This window comes from Phaseolus vulgaris, chromosome 4 (assembly GCF_051622355.1).
Source record: "Phaseolus vulgaris cultivar YP4 chromosome 4, ASM5162235v1, whole genome shotgun sequence".
Lineage (NCBI taxonomy): Eukaryota > Viridiplantae > Streptophyta > Magnoliopsida > Fabales > Fabaceae > Phaseolus > Phaseolus vulgaris.
Genome location: NC_143501.1, coordinates 9,113,561 through 9,131,970, shown reverse-complemented (window position 1 = coordinate 9,131,970; position 18,410 = coordinate 9,113,561). Strand labels below are relative to the sequence as shown.

The following is an 18,410-nucleotide window of genomic DNA, read 5'->3' as shown; positions in this document are numbered from 1 at the left end:
TAGACTATAAGAAAGAAAATTAACCAATAATAAGTATGAAAGCATGTTACATCCAATCCAATTCTTAATTCCATAGTAACATTCAATAATTAGTCAAATACAACATCAAATAGATTTTTATGATGTAATAGCCCAATTTTACAACCTGAAATAACCACATAATGCAACACATCTGAATTTTTTATTAGTCACATACAACATAATATAAGGATTACCTTGTTGATCTCAACTTAGCCAGCAACATACCTAATCACAGGAGAAAACAAGATACAACATATAATTGGGTATATTTATATAGAAATATTTAATATTTATTCATCAATTAGTTATATTGTATATTATTATAGAAAGTTTACAGACTGACCTTTACCACATGCGAACCATTGTGAAGGACAGTTGATGTACGGGAGGATATGGTTTGTGTTCAAACATAATCTTATTTCAATTACATGCTTAGGTGATGTTTTGGAACACACTACTTCTGGTTTAACACCCACATATCTGCTTATGGTCGAGATGATACGATTTCTATTATAGTTTCCACCACTTAATATGCTTTAAGATCATTTATTGCATAAATATCTAATGACAACATGATGAAATCAAATGACATCATATAAGAGAAAGTTCAATGCTTCTCCCACTTGGAAGACCAAAATTTTGATTAATTCATATTAAGATAATTTGACCAATCTTGTTTGAGTTGACTTTCTATTCCTCCCATTTAACAAAATATATAATAGAAATTATCATCTCTCCAATATCATATCAAAATACTATTATATTAAAAAAATTTAAATACAAAACCTTACAAGAGGTAGTGTCTGATTTCTACAGTTTCCTGGTTATGGGATGAAGTTGGTGGATGGTCATAGACCATGAATAGTGAACTTCATTAGGTTTGCTTTTCCTTGTATGCAAGGACTTTCGTGATAGAAGCCTGGTGACCAAGTTTGTGTTATCTTTCAGTAATCAAATCCTTTAGAAGAACCATGGAATAAGAAAAATACTAAAAATATAAAAGTAAAGTTATTCATTATGAATGAATATTTACGAAGAATGAATAAGCTAAATGATCTCTATTTATAGTCTCATGTCTTTAGCTAATTAAACAAAGTTAGCAAATGAGTTTTATTAATTCTGTTTAATTACACAATCAAATTTTAATTTAGATATTGTTAGTGTAAACAAAACTATAAAAAATGATATTTACTCACATTTCATTAATATCATTATTTTAAATCGTTACATTCTTAAAATTTAAATTAGAAATATATATATATATATACTATTATTTTCATTTTAAAGTATAAATAATTTTAACTTACAATTTTTTAAATTCTCTATTAAAATAATTTAGACATAGCATGAATGTCAATAAAGAATCTACCTATAATTTAAACATAGCACATGCATTCAAAGAATGATAGACACATGCTTTGTTCTTTGTCAAAGAGTGAAACAATAAATAATAATTGGAATTACAAAGTATTGAAGACTTAATTTAGAATACAGAAAACATTAAATTCATACCAATAAAAAATAAAATTATAATATTGAGTATAATTTCATTTAATCAAATATATTATTTAACATTAATATTAAGAGAATATATTTTTTTATCCGTGTCACCTTATTAGTTATTATGACTCCTTTTTACTATAATTATTGATGATTCTTCATGATATTTTGGTTATAAACAAATCGGATAATCGAATATCCTTCAAAGCAGAACCGAACAAAAGTGAGTTTAAGAAACTATCCAGTATATATATTGCAATGTATATACAAATTATTATAATAGTGATTAATTTATCTAATTTTTCTCTACTTTCATAAAATTTTATCTTTTTCTATTTTTTAAAATCTTTTAAATTTTTGTCTATGTACACATGAATCGTTTTTTGATGCACTAAGTCATTTTCTATTTTATAGTCGATGGACAATTTCTATCCATCTATAATTTTAAAGTTATATATTTTATTTGTATATAACTCATACACGTTATTGATAACATACTTGAGGTGTTATTATTTTAATCCTATTAAATGTAACACCACGTATCAATATAATCTTTGATACTATTAAATATAATCTTTTAGGTGAAATAACTGAAAGGGATACATATACTATATTTTTTCATCTAATATACAATTGAAAAAAGGCAAAAAAAAATGTCTTTGATGGAGTGAAAGTATAAAATGTATCATGTGGAGAAAATGTAAATAGGAAATCAAATGTTAATAAAAAAAAAAAATTAGAGGATGAGTTGAAAAAGGATGTATTGATACGCTTATGGTCAAGATGATACGATTTCTATTATAGTTGTCACCACTTAATATACCTGCATTGTTAAGAATTACTTGAAGATCATTTCTTGCATAAATATAAAATGCCAACATGAAGAAATCAAATGGCATCATATAAGAGCAAGTTCCATGCTTCTCCCACTCGGAAGACCAAAATTTTGAGTCATTCGTATTAAGATAATTTGTCCAATCTTGTTTGAGTTGACTCTCTATTCCTCCCATCTAACAAAATAAATAATATAAAGTATCATCTCTCCAATATCATATCAAAATACCATTATATTAAGAAATTTAAATACAAACCTTACGTGAGGTAGTGTTTGATTTATACAATTTCCTGATTGTGGGATGGAGTTGGGGGATGGCCATAGACCATGAATAGTAAACTTCATTAGGTTTGTTGCCCATGAATAGTAAACTTCATTAGGTTTGCTTTTCCTAGTATGCATGGATTTTCATGACAAAAGCTTGGTGATCAAGTTTGTGTTATCTTCCAGTTATCAAATCCTTTAACAGAACCATGGAATAGGAAAAAATACTATAAAAATAAAAGTGAAGTTATTCATTATGAATGAATATTTATGAAGAATGAATGAGCTAAATGATCTCTATTTATAGTATGTCTTTAGCTAATTAAACAAAGTTAGAAAATGAGTTTTCTTAATTTTGTTTAATTACACAATCAAATTTGAAATTAGATTGTGTTAGTGTAATTTATATTTAGTGCAAAATAACAAAAGTATCAAAAATGATATTTCCCCACATTTCATTACAATCATTATTTTAAATTTTTATCTTCTTAGTATTTAAATTAAAAATAAATAAATAAATATATATACTATTATTTTCATTTTAAAGTATAAATAATTTGAACTTACAATTTTTTTAAATTTTCTATTAAAATAACTTAATCATAGCATGAATGTCAATAAAGAACCTACTTATAATTTAAACATAGCACATGTATAGAATGGTATACATATGCTTTGTTCTTTGTCAAAAAGTGAAACAATAAGTAACAATTGGAATTACAAAGTATTGAAGACTTAATTTCGAATACAAAAAATATTAAATTCATACCAATGAAAAATAAAATTATAATATTGAGTATAATTACATTTAATCAAATATATTATTTAGCATTAATATTAAGAGATTATATTTTTTACCAAGTCTCAACTTATTAGTTATTAAGACTCCTTTTTTACTATAATTATTGAAGATTCTTCATGATATTTTAGTTATAAACAAATATGATAATTGAAGATCCTACAAAGCATAACTGAAACAAAAGAGAGTATAAGAAATTGTCCAATGCATATATTGTAATGTATATGCAAATTATTATAATAGTGATTAATTTATCTATTTTTCCTTTACATTCATCAAATTTTATCTTTTTCTATTTTTAATTTTTTTTTAAAATTTTAGTCTATGTACATAAGAATCATTATTTGAGGCACTAAGTCATTTTCTATTTTATAGTCTATGGACAATTTCTGTCGTCCTATAATTTTAGAGTTATATATTTTATTTGTATAGAACTCATACACATTATTGATAAGACACATGAGGTGTTATTATTTTGTTCCTGTTAAATGTAACACCACATATCAATGTTAGGTGAAATAATTGAAAGGGATACGAATACTCAATTTTTTCATCTAATATACAATTGAAAAAAAGGCAAAAAAAAATGTGTTTAATGGAATGAAAGTATAAAATGTATCATGTGGGGAAAATGTAAATAGGAAAATCAGATGTTAATAAAAAAAATAGAGGATGAGGTGAAAAAGGATGTATAGGAAGGTGATGGGTGTAAGAGTGTGGGTTTAGATGACTTCAACTTTAATTTCAGAAAAAAATGTGAAGGGTACCTAGAAAACTCTGAATGCCTGTTGTATCTAGAGAGATGTGAAAACTCGTTATTCTTAAAAAGGTGTGGAAGGTCGTTATTTTCGGAGATGTGTGAAAACCCGTTTGTATCTAAAGAGGTATGTGTACTCATTATTGCCAAATGTTTTGGTTAGTGAAAGTGCTTAATTAGTTTGCGGGATTGGATGTAACCCAAGTACTAGGGTGAAGAGTATAAATCTGTGTATACTTTTCTCTTCTCCTTACTTGTTAGAAAATGTTTTTTATTGTCTTTTAATTTATAATTTGCGTGTAGACTCCATTCAACCCCTTCTTAAACAATTTGTTGAAGTAAAAATTTTGCATGTGACATTTTACTACCATACATGTGTGTGAAAACTAATATTGAAATGTTCATAGGAATGTGAGATGTGTTAACTAATTTTGGTTTTTTGACCATGATGGGGTTATTTTTTTTTGTTTTTACCAAAATGGGTCCGTTTAAAAAAAATAAAAATTTAGGCAAGTCGTGCCAATTCGGCACGACTTCATATGCAGAAGTCGTCCCAATTAGGCACGACTTCTGCCATGTCATACTAAAGTCGTGCCAACTTGGCACGACTTCTGCCCTCTCATATTGAAGTCGTGTCAACTTGGCACGATTTCTGCCCTGTCATATTGAAGTCGTGCCAATTGGCACGACTTCTGCCCTGTCATACTGAAGTCGTGCCAACTTGACACGAATTTTGTTACGTCATAATTTTTTTTTAATTTTATTGTTTATATATTGGGTAGTAAGTTATGTAATGTTAAAAATTAATTTGATACATAATTTTCTAAGAGTGTTAGTTTTAAGGAACAAAAAATTGGATAATTGTGTATGGATCATGTTTGAATTGAATGAATAAATACATAGATAAAGAAAATGAATGTTCTAAGAGTGTTATGAATGAATAAATACATAGATAAAGAAAATGAGGAAATTAATAATCAAACTTGAATTGAATTTTATTATTACGCTTGTCTGTGCGAACAATTATGACGTGACAGAAGTCGTGCCAAGTTGGCACGACTTTTGTATGACGGGATAGAAGTCGTGCCAAGTTGGCACGACTTCAGTATGACGGGACAGAAGTCGTGCCAAGTTGGCACGATTTCAGTATGACAGGACAGAAGTCGTGCCAAGTTGACATGACTTTAGTATGACATGATAGAAGTCGTGCCTAATTGGGATGACTTCTGCATATGAAGTCGTACCGAATTGGCACGACTTGCCTAAATTTGTAATTTTTTTAAACGGACCCCATTTTGGTAAAACCAAAAAAAATAACCGCATGGTCAAAAAACCACTAATTTTATTATATTAATTATTTTATTTTATATATTAGTTTTAAAATTTTAAAATTATGTAAATAAATAAAGGAGTAAATGGTATTATGATAATAAATATTCACTGTTTAAAGACTAATTTAGGAAATAACATATTGATAACTAAATTGGTTTCTGTATAACATATTCAATTAACTAGTCTATATATAATTGTTCTATAAATCACAATAAAAATAAAAGCAAAAATTAGTATATATTTTATAAAATTTAAATACTAAAAAAATAATATCTAAACTAAGATTTTAAGGACTAAAAACTTAAATATATTAATTAGGGAAAAATTTAATATCTAATTTTATTTCTTATTGACAAAACATTAGTCCTTGAAATAAATTAATAATAATTAAAAAAATATTTCTATTTATATTTCAATTAGAGACAAAAAAAAATTTGTTTCTATATAAACAAATATGTTTTTATGACATTAGACATTAAAAAGTATAATCTCTATTTATATCATAAGTTTTTATTAATTAATAATAAAAACTAATTTAATTATCAATAATTTTTAATTTATAAAATAATTTATGATTTAGTGAATATAATAATTAGTTATTTTTATTTCACCCATCATAATCATCTCTCACAATAGTTTCTATTGTTAATAAAATTTATAAACTAGTTTCTAAATTAGTATCTAATTAGCTATCAAGGTTTTAGCTACTAACTTTAGAATCCAAAGTAATTGGTAATTAAAACCTTAGTTGCTAATTAGATACCCATTTAGAAACTAGTTTATAAATTTCATTAATAATAGAAATTACTTTAGATATCAATAAGTTTTTAGTCTCTAAAATAATATATAATTTAGTCAATATAATGATTAATTATTTTTCTCTAAAATTGGTTTTTATTTGATGATTTTCTCGTGGTGTGTATTTCATATATACTTGGTTGAGTGTGAAACCTCATAAACACAACTTTGTTATTGTATATCTTCGAGATGCTTTGTGCATTATCCTAGAAACACTTTGTGTATTAGCATGAAGAGACATTATATACTTGATGCTAAACTTACGAAGAGTTTAGTGGACAACCTTAAAAGGCTTTATGTACTCCAGTAACTCAAAAGTGACAAAGAGAATGCTTGCAAACATTTATTTCTTTAGTGAAACCTTTTGTAGTTTGCATTGGAGAACTAGATATAACCTAGGTTGGGGCAAACCAGTATAAAATTGAAAGTGTTTATTATCTCTTTTTATTACCAGTACATTGTTTCTCTTAGTTGTTTATGAAAACATTTTTAGAAAAGCTATTGTAAACACGTTTATAAAACCTTTATATGACCTCCTTTTAGTGTCTAATTGTACAAGTTTTGAAAATCTTCCAAGCATTATTTTAGCTATATTCAACACCCCTATTTCTATATCTAACTTTTCTTTCAACATGGGTGTCTTAGGCATGACTTTAAGGAATACTTGCATCTTATCATAATTAAATTTGTGTGTGCCTTAGCACTTGAGATGCATGTGTTTGAGACTCAATATCTTTGATTTCGATCTTATTTGTATGTTGCTTCATGTGCTGAAATTGGCATTTGACTTGAGATTATGTTGGTATCAACTAGATTCACTTGCATGCTCAAATGGAGTAAGATGGCATCTATGTTGTGCTTTGTCATTATTGTGTTATGGTTGAAGCTTTTAAGCTAGATCCTTCAACTCAATCACATTGGATCGAAGCTTAACTTGATGTTATTTTCAGATGACCTAGAGGTTATTAATCGTCTTTTGTTGCAAAAGTTCATATCATTTTCACTTTTTTGTTGCATAACGACAAGCATAACATGTATGACTTCTTCATTCTTTTGTAGCAATTCAACCATATGTGTTTTGCGGTTTTTAACTATGAATAGAAAGATTTATTCGTCATTTGATGAAAAGGAGGTGTACTTTGACTTTTAGTAAGAACCATAAATTGTGGTGGCCTAGAAATTTTTTTACCCAAACTCCATGGTAGGTAACAAATATGTTTATAGAAAAGTCTAAAGACAAATTTTTTAAAGGGTCGAGTCATTGTGTTGAGTTGTAAACTTTAGAAGATGAGCTTTAAATAAGGTTCTTTGAAAACTAAATGAAAGTTCATCTATAAAAACACTCAATCACTAAGAGATTAAAATATGATAAATAAAAAACAAAAAAATTAAAGAGATTTTTGAATAAATTTTTTAACCTCAAAAATAAATATGGAAAAAAACTAAGTTGGACTAAATTATCTTTTTGAATTTATTACGGAACTGAAGTTATTCTTAATAAGTGAGTTGTTAATATAATTAATAATATTATTAATTATAATAATTTATCTATTGTTATTCTCTAATGTACTCGAAAATGAGTAAATATATTTGGATCGTTGAAAATTTATATATATTTTACTCAACTATATGTTTTTCTTTATTTAACTTATATATAAAATATGTGTATAATATGCATAATGCCGAATACTATTTTTTTTATAATGTTAAGAGTTATATTTCTAAAATTATTGATATTGGTTTTCCTCAAAAAAAAATTATTGATATCCGTTTTGTTCATATATATTTTGTACAGAATAATCTTATAACTCTAGTCATTAATTAATGTCATATAAGTGATATATTATTGAATTATTTATTTTTAATTAGACAATAAGTTTATATAGAACATAAAAGTTAATTAAATTACAATTTTAATAAATTTTTATTTCAAACAATTGATTTTAATAATAGTTTCGTAATGATATGTACATCAAATTTTACGTAATTAATTTTTTATAGACATATCTAAAAATGAATATTTACATATTTTAAAATTATGTTACATTCTAAATTTAAGTGATTAAATAAAACTAAATAATTTTAACATTTTATAAAATTATGTATAATTTAATTAGCAAAATTAAAAAATGTAAGTACTATGAATTAAATTTATATTTTATAAAAAGTTATTAAAGATGTAATTTTACTAAATTTTTCACGTAATAAATAAATATATATTATGAAATTATTAATTTATAATTATAATGTTAGACTTAATCAGGAACATTTATCACTGGACCTTTACATGAAAAGTTTATCACTGCTCAATAACAAATCCTAGCTCTCTAACTGTGATGATCGTGTATTTACCACGGGAGCAAATGAGATTGCAGGTATTAGATAGATTTCAATTGAATGTTTTGTTTTTAAACTTTTTGGATGTATATATTAAATCCTTATGAAGAGGGATATGTTTTGAGATACAAAAATGAGAAAACAATATAGGTTTATATGTTAATTAGATATTGTACGTTAGTTAGATATTGTACGCATATTATTTTTATTTTATTTAAAAAAAAGAGTAAAAGTTAGGGATGTTACATTCTATATTGTGACTTGACTATAAAACTTTTATTTCATTATATAATTTAAGATACCCATTTATGTTAAAATTCTAGCTATCATACAAAGAATAATTTTTTACCATTTTTCTCTCAAAGGGTTATAATTCTAAGATTGTGAAAACATATTTAAATTTGTCTTCACTTCCACACAATTTAAGACTTTTGTAACTAAATTATGTGATGGAGAACTTACTATACTAAGCAAATTTTGACAAGGTCCAAAACCAATTTTAAAATTCACAAATTCTTCCTCTATCTTACAAATTGTGATATGCACATTTTTTTAAAATTATCTTTTATGTTCAAACTGAAAATTAAAAATTCAGTTTAATTTAATACATATACATAATAAAAGGTTTTAGAGCTTTCAACAAATAACCAGGAGTTGAATATACCCCTCATTCAGTTTTTTTATGATGTAAGTCTTTTCCACCTATATCATATTTACTTTATTATATTAAATTATTTATTATGTTTTAACTAAGTACTTGTAGGTATTTTATCTTCCTTTCTTCATTGTTTGTTAAAATATCAATATTAACTTTTAATTAATATTGATTTGTAATGTAATAAACAACTAGGAGGGTATGAGTGTGATTACTATGTTATGCAATGGATAAGTACCATTATAAAGTTTAACATTAACAGAAGTTGGAAGAAGGTAAATAATATTTAAATTGTTTTTTATAATAAACTTTATGTATACTTTAACACTAATGTCAACTTAATTTATGTTAAATATACACTAAAATAATCAGCTCTTATATAGATTAATAGACTATAAGAAAGAAAATTAACCAATAATAAGTATGAAAAGCATGTTACATCCAATCCAATTCTTAACTCCATAGTAACATTCAATAATTAGTCAAATTCAACATCAAATAGATTTTTATGATGTAATAACCCAATTTTACAACTTGAAATAACCATATAATGCAACACAACTGGAATTTTCATTAGTCACATACAACATAATATAAGGATTACCCTGTTGATCTCAACTTAGTCAGTGCAGACCTAATCACAGGAGAAAACAAGATACAACAAATAATTGTTTATATTTGTATAGAATTATTTAATCTTTATTCATCAATTAGTTATATTGTATATTATTATAGAAAGTTTACAGACTGACCTTTACCACATCTGGACCATTGAGAAGGACAATTAATGTATTGGAGGATATGGTTTTTATTCAAACATAATCTTATTTCAATTACATGCTTAGGTGATGTTTTTTAACACACTACTTCTGGTTTAACACCCACAGATCCGCTTATGGTCAAGATGATACGATTTCTATTATAGTTGTCATCACTTAATATACCTGCATTGTTAAGAATTACTTGAAGATCATTTCTTGCATAAATATCAAATGCCAACATGAAGAAATCAAATGGCATCATATAAGAGCAAGTTCCATGCTTCTCCCACTCGTAAGACCAAAATTTTGAGTCATTCGTATTAAGATAATTTGTCCAATCTTGTTTGAGTTGACTTTCTATTCCTCCCATCTAACAAAATAAATAATAGAAAGTGTCATCTCTCCAATATCATATCAAAATACCATTATATTAAGAAATTTAAATACAAACCTTACCTGAGGTAGTGTTTGATTTATACAATTTCCTGGTTGTGGGATGGAGTTGGTGGATGGCCATAGACCATGAATAGTAAACTTCATTAGGTTTGCTTTTCCTAGTATGCAAGGATTTTCATGACAAAAGCCTGGTGATCAAGTTTGTGTTATCTTCCAGTTATCAAATCCTTTAACAGAACCATGGAATAGGAAAAAATACTATAAAAATAAAAGTGAAGTTATTCATTATGAATGAATATTTATGAAGAATGAATGAGCTAAATGATCTCTATTTATAGTATGTCTTTAGCTAATTAAACAAAGTTAGAAAATGAGTTTTCTTAATTTTGTTTAATTATACAATCAAATTTGAAATTAGATTGTGTTAGTGTAATTTATATAGTGTAATTTATATCAAAATAACAAAAGTATCAAAAATGATATTTCCCCACATTTCATTACAATCATTATTTTAAATTTTTATCTTCTTAGTATTTAAATTAAAAATAAATAAATAAATATATATACTGTTATTTTCATTTTAAAGTATAAATAATTTGAACTTACAATTTTTTAAATTCTCTATTAAAATAACTTAATCATAGCATGAATGTCAATAAAGAACCTACTTATAATTTAAACATAGCACATGTATAGAATGGTATACATATGCTTTGTTCTTTGTCAAAAAGTGAAACAATAAGTAACAATTGGAATTTCAAAGTATTGAAGACTTAATTTAGAATACAAAAAATATTAAATTCATACCAATGAAAAATAAAATTATAATATTGAGTATAATTACATTTAATCAAATATATTATTTAGCATTAATATTAAGAGATTATATTTTTTTACCAAGTCTCACCTTATTAGTTATTAAGACTCCTTTTTTACTATAATTATTGAAGGTTCTTCATGATATTTTGGTTATAAACAAATATGATAATTGAAGATCCTACAAAGCAGAACTGAAACAAAAGAGAGTATAAGAAACTGTCCAATGCATATATTGTAATGTATATGCAAATTATTATAATAGTGATTAATTTATCTATTTTTCCTTTACTTTCATCAAATTTTATCTTTTTCTATTTTTGAAATTTTTTTAAACTTTAGTCTATGTACATAAGAATCATTATTTGAGGCACTAAGTCATTTTCTATTTTATAGTCTATGGACAATTTCTGTCCACCTATAATTTTAGAGTTATATATTTTATTTGTATAGAACTCATACACATTATTGATAACACACATGAGGTGTTATTATTTTGTTCCTGTTAAATGTAACACCACATATCAATGTTAGGTGAAATAATTGAAAGGGATACAAATACTCAATTTTTTCATCTAATATACAATTGAGAAAAAGGCAAAAAAAAAATGTGTTTAATGGAATGAAAGTATAAAACGTATCATGTGGGGAAAATGTAAATAGGAAAATCAGATGTTAATAAAAAAAATAGAGGATGAGGTGAAAAAGGATGTATAGGAAGGTGATGGGTGTAAGAGTGTGGGTTTAGATGACTTCAACTTTAATTTCATAAAAAAAAATGTGAAGGTACCTAAAAAACTTGTAATACATGTCGTATCTAGATAGATGTGAAAACTCGTTATTCTTGAAGAGGTGTGGAAACTTGTTATTTCCGGATATGTGTGAAAACCCGTTGTATCTAAAGAGGTTTGTGTACTCATTATAGCCAACTGTTTTGGTTAGTGAAAGTTCTTAAGTAGTTTGCGGGATTGGATGTAACCCAAGTACTAGGGTGAACAGTATAAATCTGTGTATACTTTTCTCTTCTCCTTACTTGTTAAAAAATGTTTTTGTATTGTCTTTTAATTTATAATTTGCGTGTAGACTCCATTCAACCCCCTTCTTAAACAATTTGTTGAAGTAGAAATTTTTCATGTGACATTTTACTACACATACATGTGTGTGAAAACTAATATTGAAATTTGTGCTTCATGGTGAATGATGAAGAATCCAACTCTGACTCAGTAAGTGATTTTCCACTGATTCCGAAAACTATGATCAGCTGTTAATAGCTTTTAAGGAAACACATGATGAAGCAAACAGGTTGGCTATAATGTGCAACAAATTGAATAGAATAAATAGGGTACTTGATCCTAAGGTCTTGAAGAAGAACTGCACAAAGCTAAAACTGAATTGGTTAGCCTTGAATTAACATGTTTGCATGCATCAATTAAAACCCATGATAATTGTAAGAAGCTGGAAAAACAGGTTGAATATTTGTTAAAAACTCTTTCAAATTTCACTAAAGGAAGAGAAAATCTTGAAACTTTATTAGGTTCACAGAATGCTGTTTTCAATAAAAATGGTCTAGGATATAATCCTGGAATGAAAAGTAATGTGAAAAAGCTGTCTAGTTTATTTCTTCCTTCCAAAACAGGTTTTTCCTCTCTTAGTTATTAAAAAACAATGCATATTGCAACATGTTTTTATTGTATGAAGTCTGGTCATGTATCTAGAACATGTAAAGCTAGGAGGTACCTTGTTCCTAAAGGATTGGCCAAATGGCTTCCTAAGGAAAGGTATTAATCATGCTGGACCCTAGACTAAAGGGGTACCATATGTGCTAAATCTGTTTTGTTGCAGAAAAACAGCAGGAAAAACCAGTGGTACCTTGACAGTGGCTGCTCAAAGCACATGACTGGTGATGTGACTCAGTTCATAAATCTGAAACTCAAAGCTGAAGGGCATGTCACATATGAGGATAACAATAGAGGAAAAATTCTTGGAAGAGGAGATGTTGGTACTAAAGACTCAACCACTATTGAGAATGTATTGTATGTTGAAGGGCTAAAACATAGTCTTCTAAGCATTAGCCAGCTGTGTGACAAGGGATACAAGGTCAATTTCGAAGCCAACACTTGTACAATTTCAAATGAAATTTCTGGTAAGGTGTTGTTCACTGGAAAAAGGGTAAACAACATCTATCTCTTAGACATTATAAAGAGTTGTTCTGAAAATGAGTGTTTGTTGTCTAAAAATGATGAGTCATGGCTGTGACATAGGAGGCTAACTCATATTCACACAAATCACTTGAATAAGCTAAAGTCTAAGGAACTTGTTTCTGGTTTACCAAACATAAAACTTCAAAATAACAGATTGTGTGATGCTTGTGTAAAGGAAAAATAGATTAGAACTACCTTTAAATCAAAAGATATGGTTTCTACAAATAAAGCTTTGGATGTTTTGCATATGGACTTGTTTGGACCATCTAGGACTGCTAGCTTAGCTGGAAATTACTATGCTTTGGTGATTGTTGATGACTTTTCAAGATATACATGGACTCTGTTTCTTGCTTCTAAAAATGATGCATACAAAGCCTTTAAGAAACTAGCTAAGGTTCTGCATAATGAAAATGAAAATAGGATAAAACAGATTCGTAGTGATCATGGGGGAGAATTTCAAAATGCAAAGTTTGATAAATATTGTGAAAAACATGGGATCATACATAGTTATTCTGCTCCTAGCACACCCCAACAAAATGGTGTTGTTGAAAGAAAGAATAGATCACTAGAAGAGTTAGCTAGGACTATGCTAAATGAATCTGGTTTACCTAAATACGTTTGGGCTGATGTTGTATACACTGCTTCTTATGTGCTTAACAGAACATTGATTAGACCAATTCTTAAGAAAACTCCATATGAATTGTATAAAGGTAGGAAGCCTAGCATTAGTCATCTTAGGGTGTTTGGCTGCAAATGCTTTGTTTTAAATAATGGTAAAGATAATCTGGGGAAATTTGATCCTACATCAGATGAAGGAATACATATTGGATATGCTATAAATGGTCATGCTTATAGAGTGTATAACAAAAGATTGCTTGCAGTTGAAGAATCTATACATGTTGTATTTGATGAAACAAATTTTTCTGCGCCCAAATCTGTTCTGGATGAACCTGGTATGGATGATTTAAGAACCGTTATGCAACAGAATCAATCTAGTGAGCTTGATGCAACTAATTCAAATTCTATCAAAGAATCTACTGTGAATGCAGGACTGCCTAAAGAATGGAAGACTCCAAGGGATCTCACTCTTGACAATGTAATTGGTAAAATTGAGAAAGGAGTCTCAACAAGGAATTCACTCAACAATTTCTGCAGAACAGTGGCTTTTGTGCCACAGATTGAGCCTAAAAGCCTGGAAGAAGCATTGCAAGACATCAATTGGATAACAACAATGCAGGAAGAGCTGAACCAGTTTGAATACAATGAAGTGTGGACTTTGATTCCAAGAAAGCATGAGATGAACATCATAGGAACCAAGTGGGTGTACAGGAACAAGATGGATGAACATGGAGCTATCACTAGAAATAAAGCAAGGCTGGTTGCTAAAGGTTATAACCAAGAAGAAGGTATTGATTTTGGTGAAACCTATGCACCAGTAGCACGTCTTGAAGCTGTCAGATTACTTCTAGCATTTTCCAGCATACAAGGTTTCAAGCTGTTTCAAATGGATGTCAAGAGTGCATTTCTAAATGGCTATGAAGAGGTGTTTGTATCTCAGCCTCCAGGGTTTGAAGATCACAAAAATCCAGAACATGTGTACATGCTTAAGAAGGCCTTATATGGATTGAAGCAAGCACCTAGGCAATGGTATGAAAGGCTAAGCGAATTTCTGCTCTCTCAAGGATATAGCCGTGGTAATTTTGATAAAACTCTCTTTATAAAGAAGAAAAGAGAAGATATCATACTTGTGCAAGTCTATGTAGATGATATTATCTTTGGATCCACAAATGAAGAGATGTGTGAAGACTTTGTGAAAACCATGAAAAGTGAGTTTGAGATGTCAATGTTAGGAGAAATGAATTTCTTCCTTGGACTACAAGTTAAGCAACTCAAGGATGGAATTTTCATAAGCCAAGAAAAATACTGCAAGGAACTGCTTAAGAGGTTTGATATGGATCAATGCAAAGCAATCAACACTCCTATTTCAACAAGCTGCCAGCTGGATCAAGATTTTGCAGGAAAATCAGTGGATCAAACCAAGTATAGGGGTTTAATTGGTTCCTTATTATACCTAACTGCCAGCAGGCCTGACATTATTTTTGTTGTGTGCTTATGTGCTAGATATCAATCTGATCCAAAGGAATCACACTACAATGTAGCAAAGAGAATTCTGAAATATTTGCAAGGATCTAAGGATGTTGGATAATGGTATCCTAACAAGGTATCCTTAAATTTAACTGGTTTTTCAGATTCTGACTTTGCAGGTTGTAAGGTGGATAGGAAAAGCACAAGTGGAACTTGTCACATGCTTGGATCAAGTCTAATCTCTTGGCATTGCAAGAAACAAGCTTGTGTTGCTCTCTCCACACCAGAGGCAGAATACATAGCTGCTGGAAGTTGTTGTGCTCAAACCTTATGGCTAAGGCAGCAGCTAAGTGATTTTGGAATTTTGTTAAACAAGATACCTATAAATTGTGATAATACTAGTGCCATAAATCTGTCTAAGAATCCTGTCATGCACTCAAGGACTAAACATATTGAAATTAGACATCACTTTCTAAGAGAACATATAGCTAATGGAACTTGTGATATACAATTCATTGGTACTGAATTTCAACTAGCTGTTCTATTCACTAAACCACTTGCTAAAGACAGGTTTTATTTTCTTCTAAATGAATTGGGTATTATTAGCTTAAATTGTCCTCTGCAGTGAAAATTTCAATCTGTTGTTTTATGATTTAACATGTTTTGTTCCCTGTTTCAGAAATCACAGCTGTGACTAGGAAAGAGAAAGATTTACTTTTCTCTCTCTCACTTTATCTTTGACTGCTTTTTCGGTTATTAACCAGCAGGCCTATGGCAATTAGTGTGTGGGTATCCTAACTGATTGGATATTGTGGAGGTGCAACAGATTTGGTTTGCCAAAATCAGGTTCCAAGATATTCTTACGTGAATCAACACCTGAACCTGCTACACCATAGGAATAAAATCTGAAGCATATCTGATGGATTTGATTTTTCTTCAAAACCCATAATTCCTAAAATATGATTAAACCGTTCTTCTTTAAAATCTGTGATTTTCAAAATTTGGTTTAATGATTCTATATAAACCTAGCACAAATAAGCTTTTCTCTCACACCTTCTCATTTGTGCTATAAGCTGTCCAGGTTCACACTTGCTTCACCACAGGTTTCGTTTTTGTTCTGAGTGATAATCTGTACTGTATTTTTTTATAGAATTGTATATTAATAAAATGGTGCATAGAAAAACAGATTGAGCATAGCATCCTCATCACACAGAAAGAAGAAATCCAAGGAGCAATCCAGCAGCAACCAAGGTATTCTGGAGAAATGGTTTGCTGGAGATTCTGAAGCAATGACAAGGTACATCCATGAGACAAGCAGAAAGCAAGTCAATGCGCCCAAAGTGCTGGAATTCTCTTGGTTGAGAGAAGAAAATCTGACTGAAGCAAAAACCTTGCTCAAGCATCAAAAGCTGAAGAACTTCCTAGAAATGACTGAAAATGTCTATCCAGACTTGGTGAAAGTCTTCTACAGCAACTTGGTTCAAGATGGAAAAAATTTGGTATCCCATGTGAAAGGTGTGAAGCTGAAGATTACAAGAGAAATATGGAGTAATGTGGGAGGAATCAAGTATTCTAGAATGAAGGTAAGCAAAGGTAACACTGCTGGAATTCAGGGATTCAACAAGATGCAGTTTTACAGAAGTTGTGTGAGAAACCCTGCTGAACCAGTGGCTAGATTCCATGCTGGAAATCTCACAATCATTCCAAGACTCCTTGCCTACATCATTGCTTGGCAGCTTACTCCAAGAGAAAGTAATCATGCAACTCTCCATGAAGAAGATTTGATTCTGCTGTACTGTATCATGAACCAACTCAAGGTAAATTGGGTGAGTACAATGGTGGAGCATATGCTCAAATCCACAAGGTTACCAGACTATCGTTTTCCATATGCTATTTTTGTGTCAAAGCTAATCGATTATTTTGAAGTTGACACTACAAATGAGAGAAATGACACCATTAAGGCAGCAAGTGAAATAGACAACTCCACTCTCTTGAAGATGAGCTTTCAAAAGGAAGATTACAACTGGGTATTCAGAAGGAATGCTGCAAACAGAGCTGAACATGAACCAGCTGATCCAGAAAATGAAGAAGAAAATGCTGATGGAGTGCAGAACATGGATGCATCACTAGTGCACTCTGCTGGACATGAAGATGTTGCTGCTACAAGTCAAAATGCAATGGTTGCATATGAGGAACCTGAGTACAGAGGTGAACCTCTGTCTATGTTTGAAAGACAAGTGCTAAGCAGGCTGGACACACTCACATATGAGTAGAAGGCACACTATGAAATGACTTACGCCAGGTTTCAACACTTGGATGACCAACTTGAAGGAGTTCAAGTGCAGCTAGTTGAGCTCTACTACAATGACAAGTGATCCTATATCTAAGTCTTTAGCTTTTATATGTTGAACATTTTGGAATTAATCTGTTTGTCTTTATTCTGCACTGGTTTTTAGTTGATTTCATTGAGGTTTGTAATAGAACTTAATACTGGATTTATAGTTTGAACTGAGATGAATGGCTTGTATGTTTTATCCCATGCTTTATTCTGTTTGATGAATCCAAAGGGGGAGAAGAACAGCCACAGAAAGCTACATGGTACATGAAGGTAGCACAAAACTCACAACTGCTCTATTATGGTTTTATGTCTAAAAATTCTGTGCAGGTTTTGGCAGCTAGTCTAATACAGATTGTGATCATCAAACTATGCTGTGCAAAGGGGATTTGTCTCCATCAAACAGGGGGAGATTGTTGAAGATGGATGAAGTCTCTTCTCTACCTTGTGTTGTGTGTGTTTGATGTAGAAAAATAGCTAGTTTGCCTTGAAGCTTGTAATAGGTTTAGATGATCTTG

The 18,410-nt window shown here is 29.3% G+C and overlaps 2 protein-coding genes across 2 annotated transcripts; both read right to left on the bottom strand.

Annotated features, from left to right (window-relative positions):
• Positions 1-211: 211 nt before the first annotated feature.
• LOC150027879 (uncharacterized) lies at positions 212-2,531 on the bottom strand. The gene is made up of 3 exons (XM_090300937.1): positions 2,345-2,531; positions 365-481; positions 212-246 (listed from the first exon to the last, which is right to left on the bottom strand). Exons 1-3 carry the CDS (start codon positions 2,529-2,531, stop codon positions 212-214), a joined length of 339 nt encoding a protein of 112 aa, XP_090157063.1.
• A 7,496-nt stretch (positions 2,532-10,027) lies between these two features.
• Positions 10,028-10,599, bottom strand: LOC150027878 (ribonuclease S-7-like). Its single transcript, XM_090300936.1, has 3 exons — positions 10,516-10,599; positions 10,262-10,429; positions 10,028-10,138 (listed from the first exon to the last, which is right to left on the bottom strand). The coding sequence occupies exons 1-3, from the start codon at positions 10,597-10,599 to the stop codon at positions 10,028-10,030; spliced, it is 363 nt and encodes a 120-aa protein (XP_090157062.1).
• Between the last annotated feature and the right edge of the window lie 7,811 nt (positions 10,600-18,410).

What these genes read in the sequence shown, in the direction of transcription:
- LOC150027879 (XM_090300937.1), bottom strand. Translation starts at nt 2,531, where the DNA reads ATGGGAGGAATAGAGAGTCAACTCAAACAAGATTGGACAAATTATCTT. An exon ending in AGTAATTCTTAACAATGCAG is followed by an intron (nt 482 to 2,344) that starts GTATATTAAGTG and finishes GTGTTAAACCAG; the next exon opens with AAGTAGTGTGTTCCAAAACA. An exon ending in ATGGTTCGCATGTGGTAAAG is followed by an intron (nt 247 to 364) that starts GTCAGTCTGTAA and finishes TCCTGTGATTAG; the next exon opens with GTATGTTGCTGGCTAAGTTG.
- LOC150027878 (XM_090300936.1), bottom strand. Translation starts at nt 10,599, where the DNA reads ATGAAGTTTACTATTCATGGTCTATGGCCATCCACCAACTCCATCCCA. An exon ending in TAAATCAAACACTACCTCAG is followed by an intron (nt 10,430 to 10,515) that starts GTAAGGTTTGTA and finishes TTATTTTGTTAG; the next exon opens with ATGGGAGGAATAGAAAGTCA. An exon ending in ATGCAAGAAATGATCTTCAA is followed by an intron (nt 10,139 to 10,261) that starts GTAATTCTTAAC and finishes ACATCACCTAAG; the next exon opens with CATGTAATTGAAATAAGATT.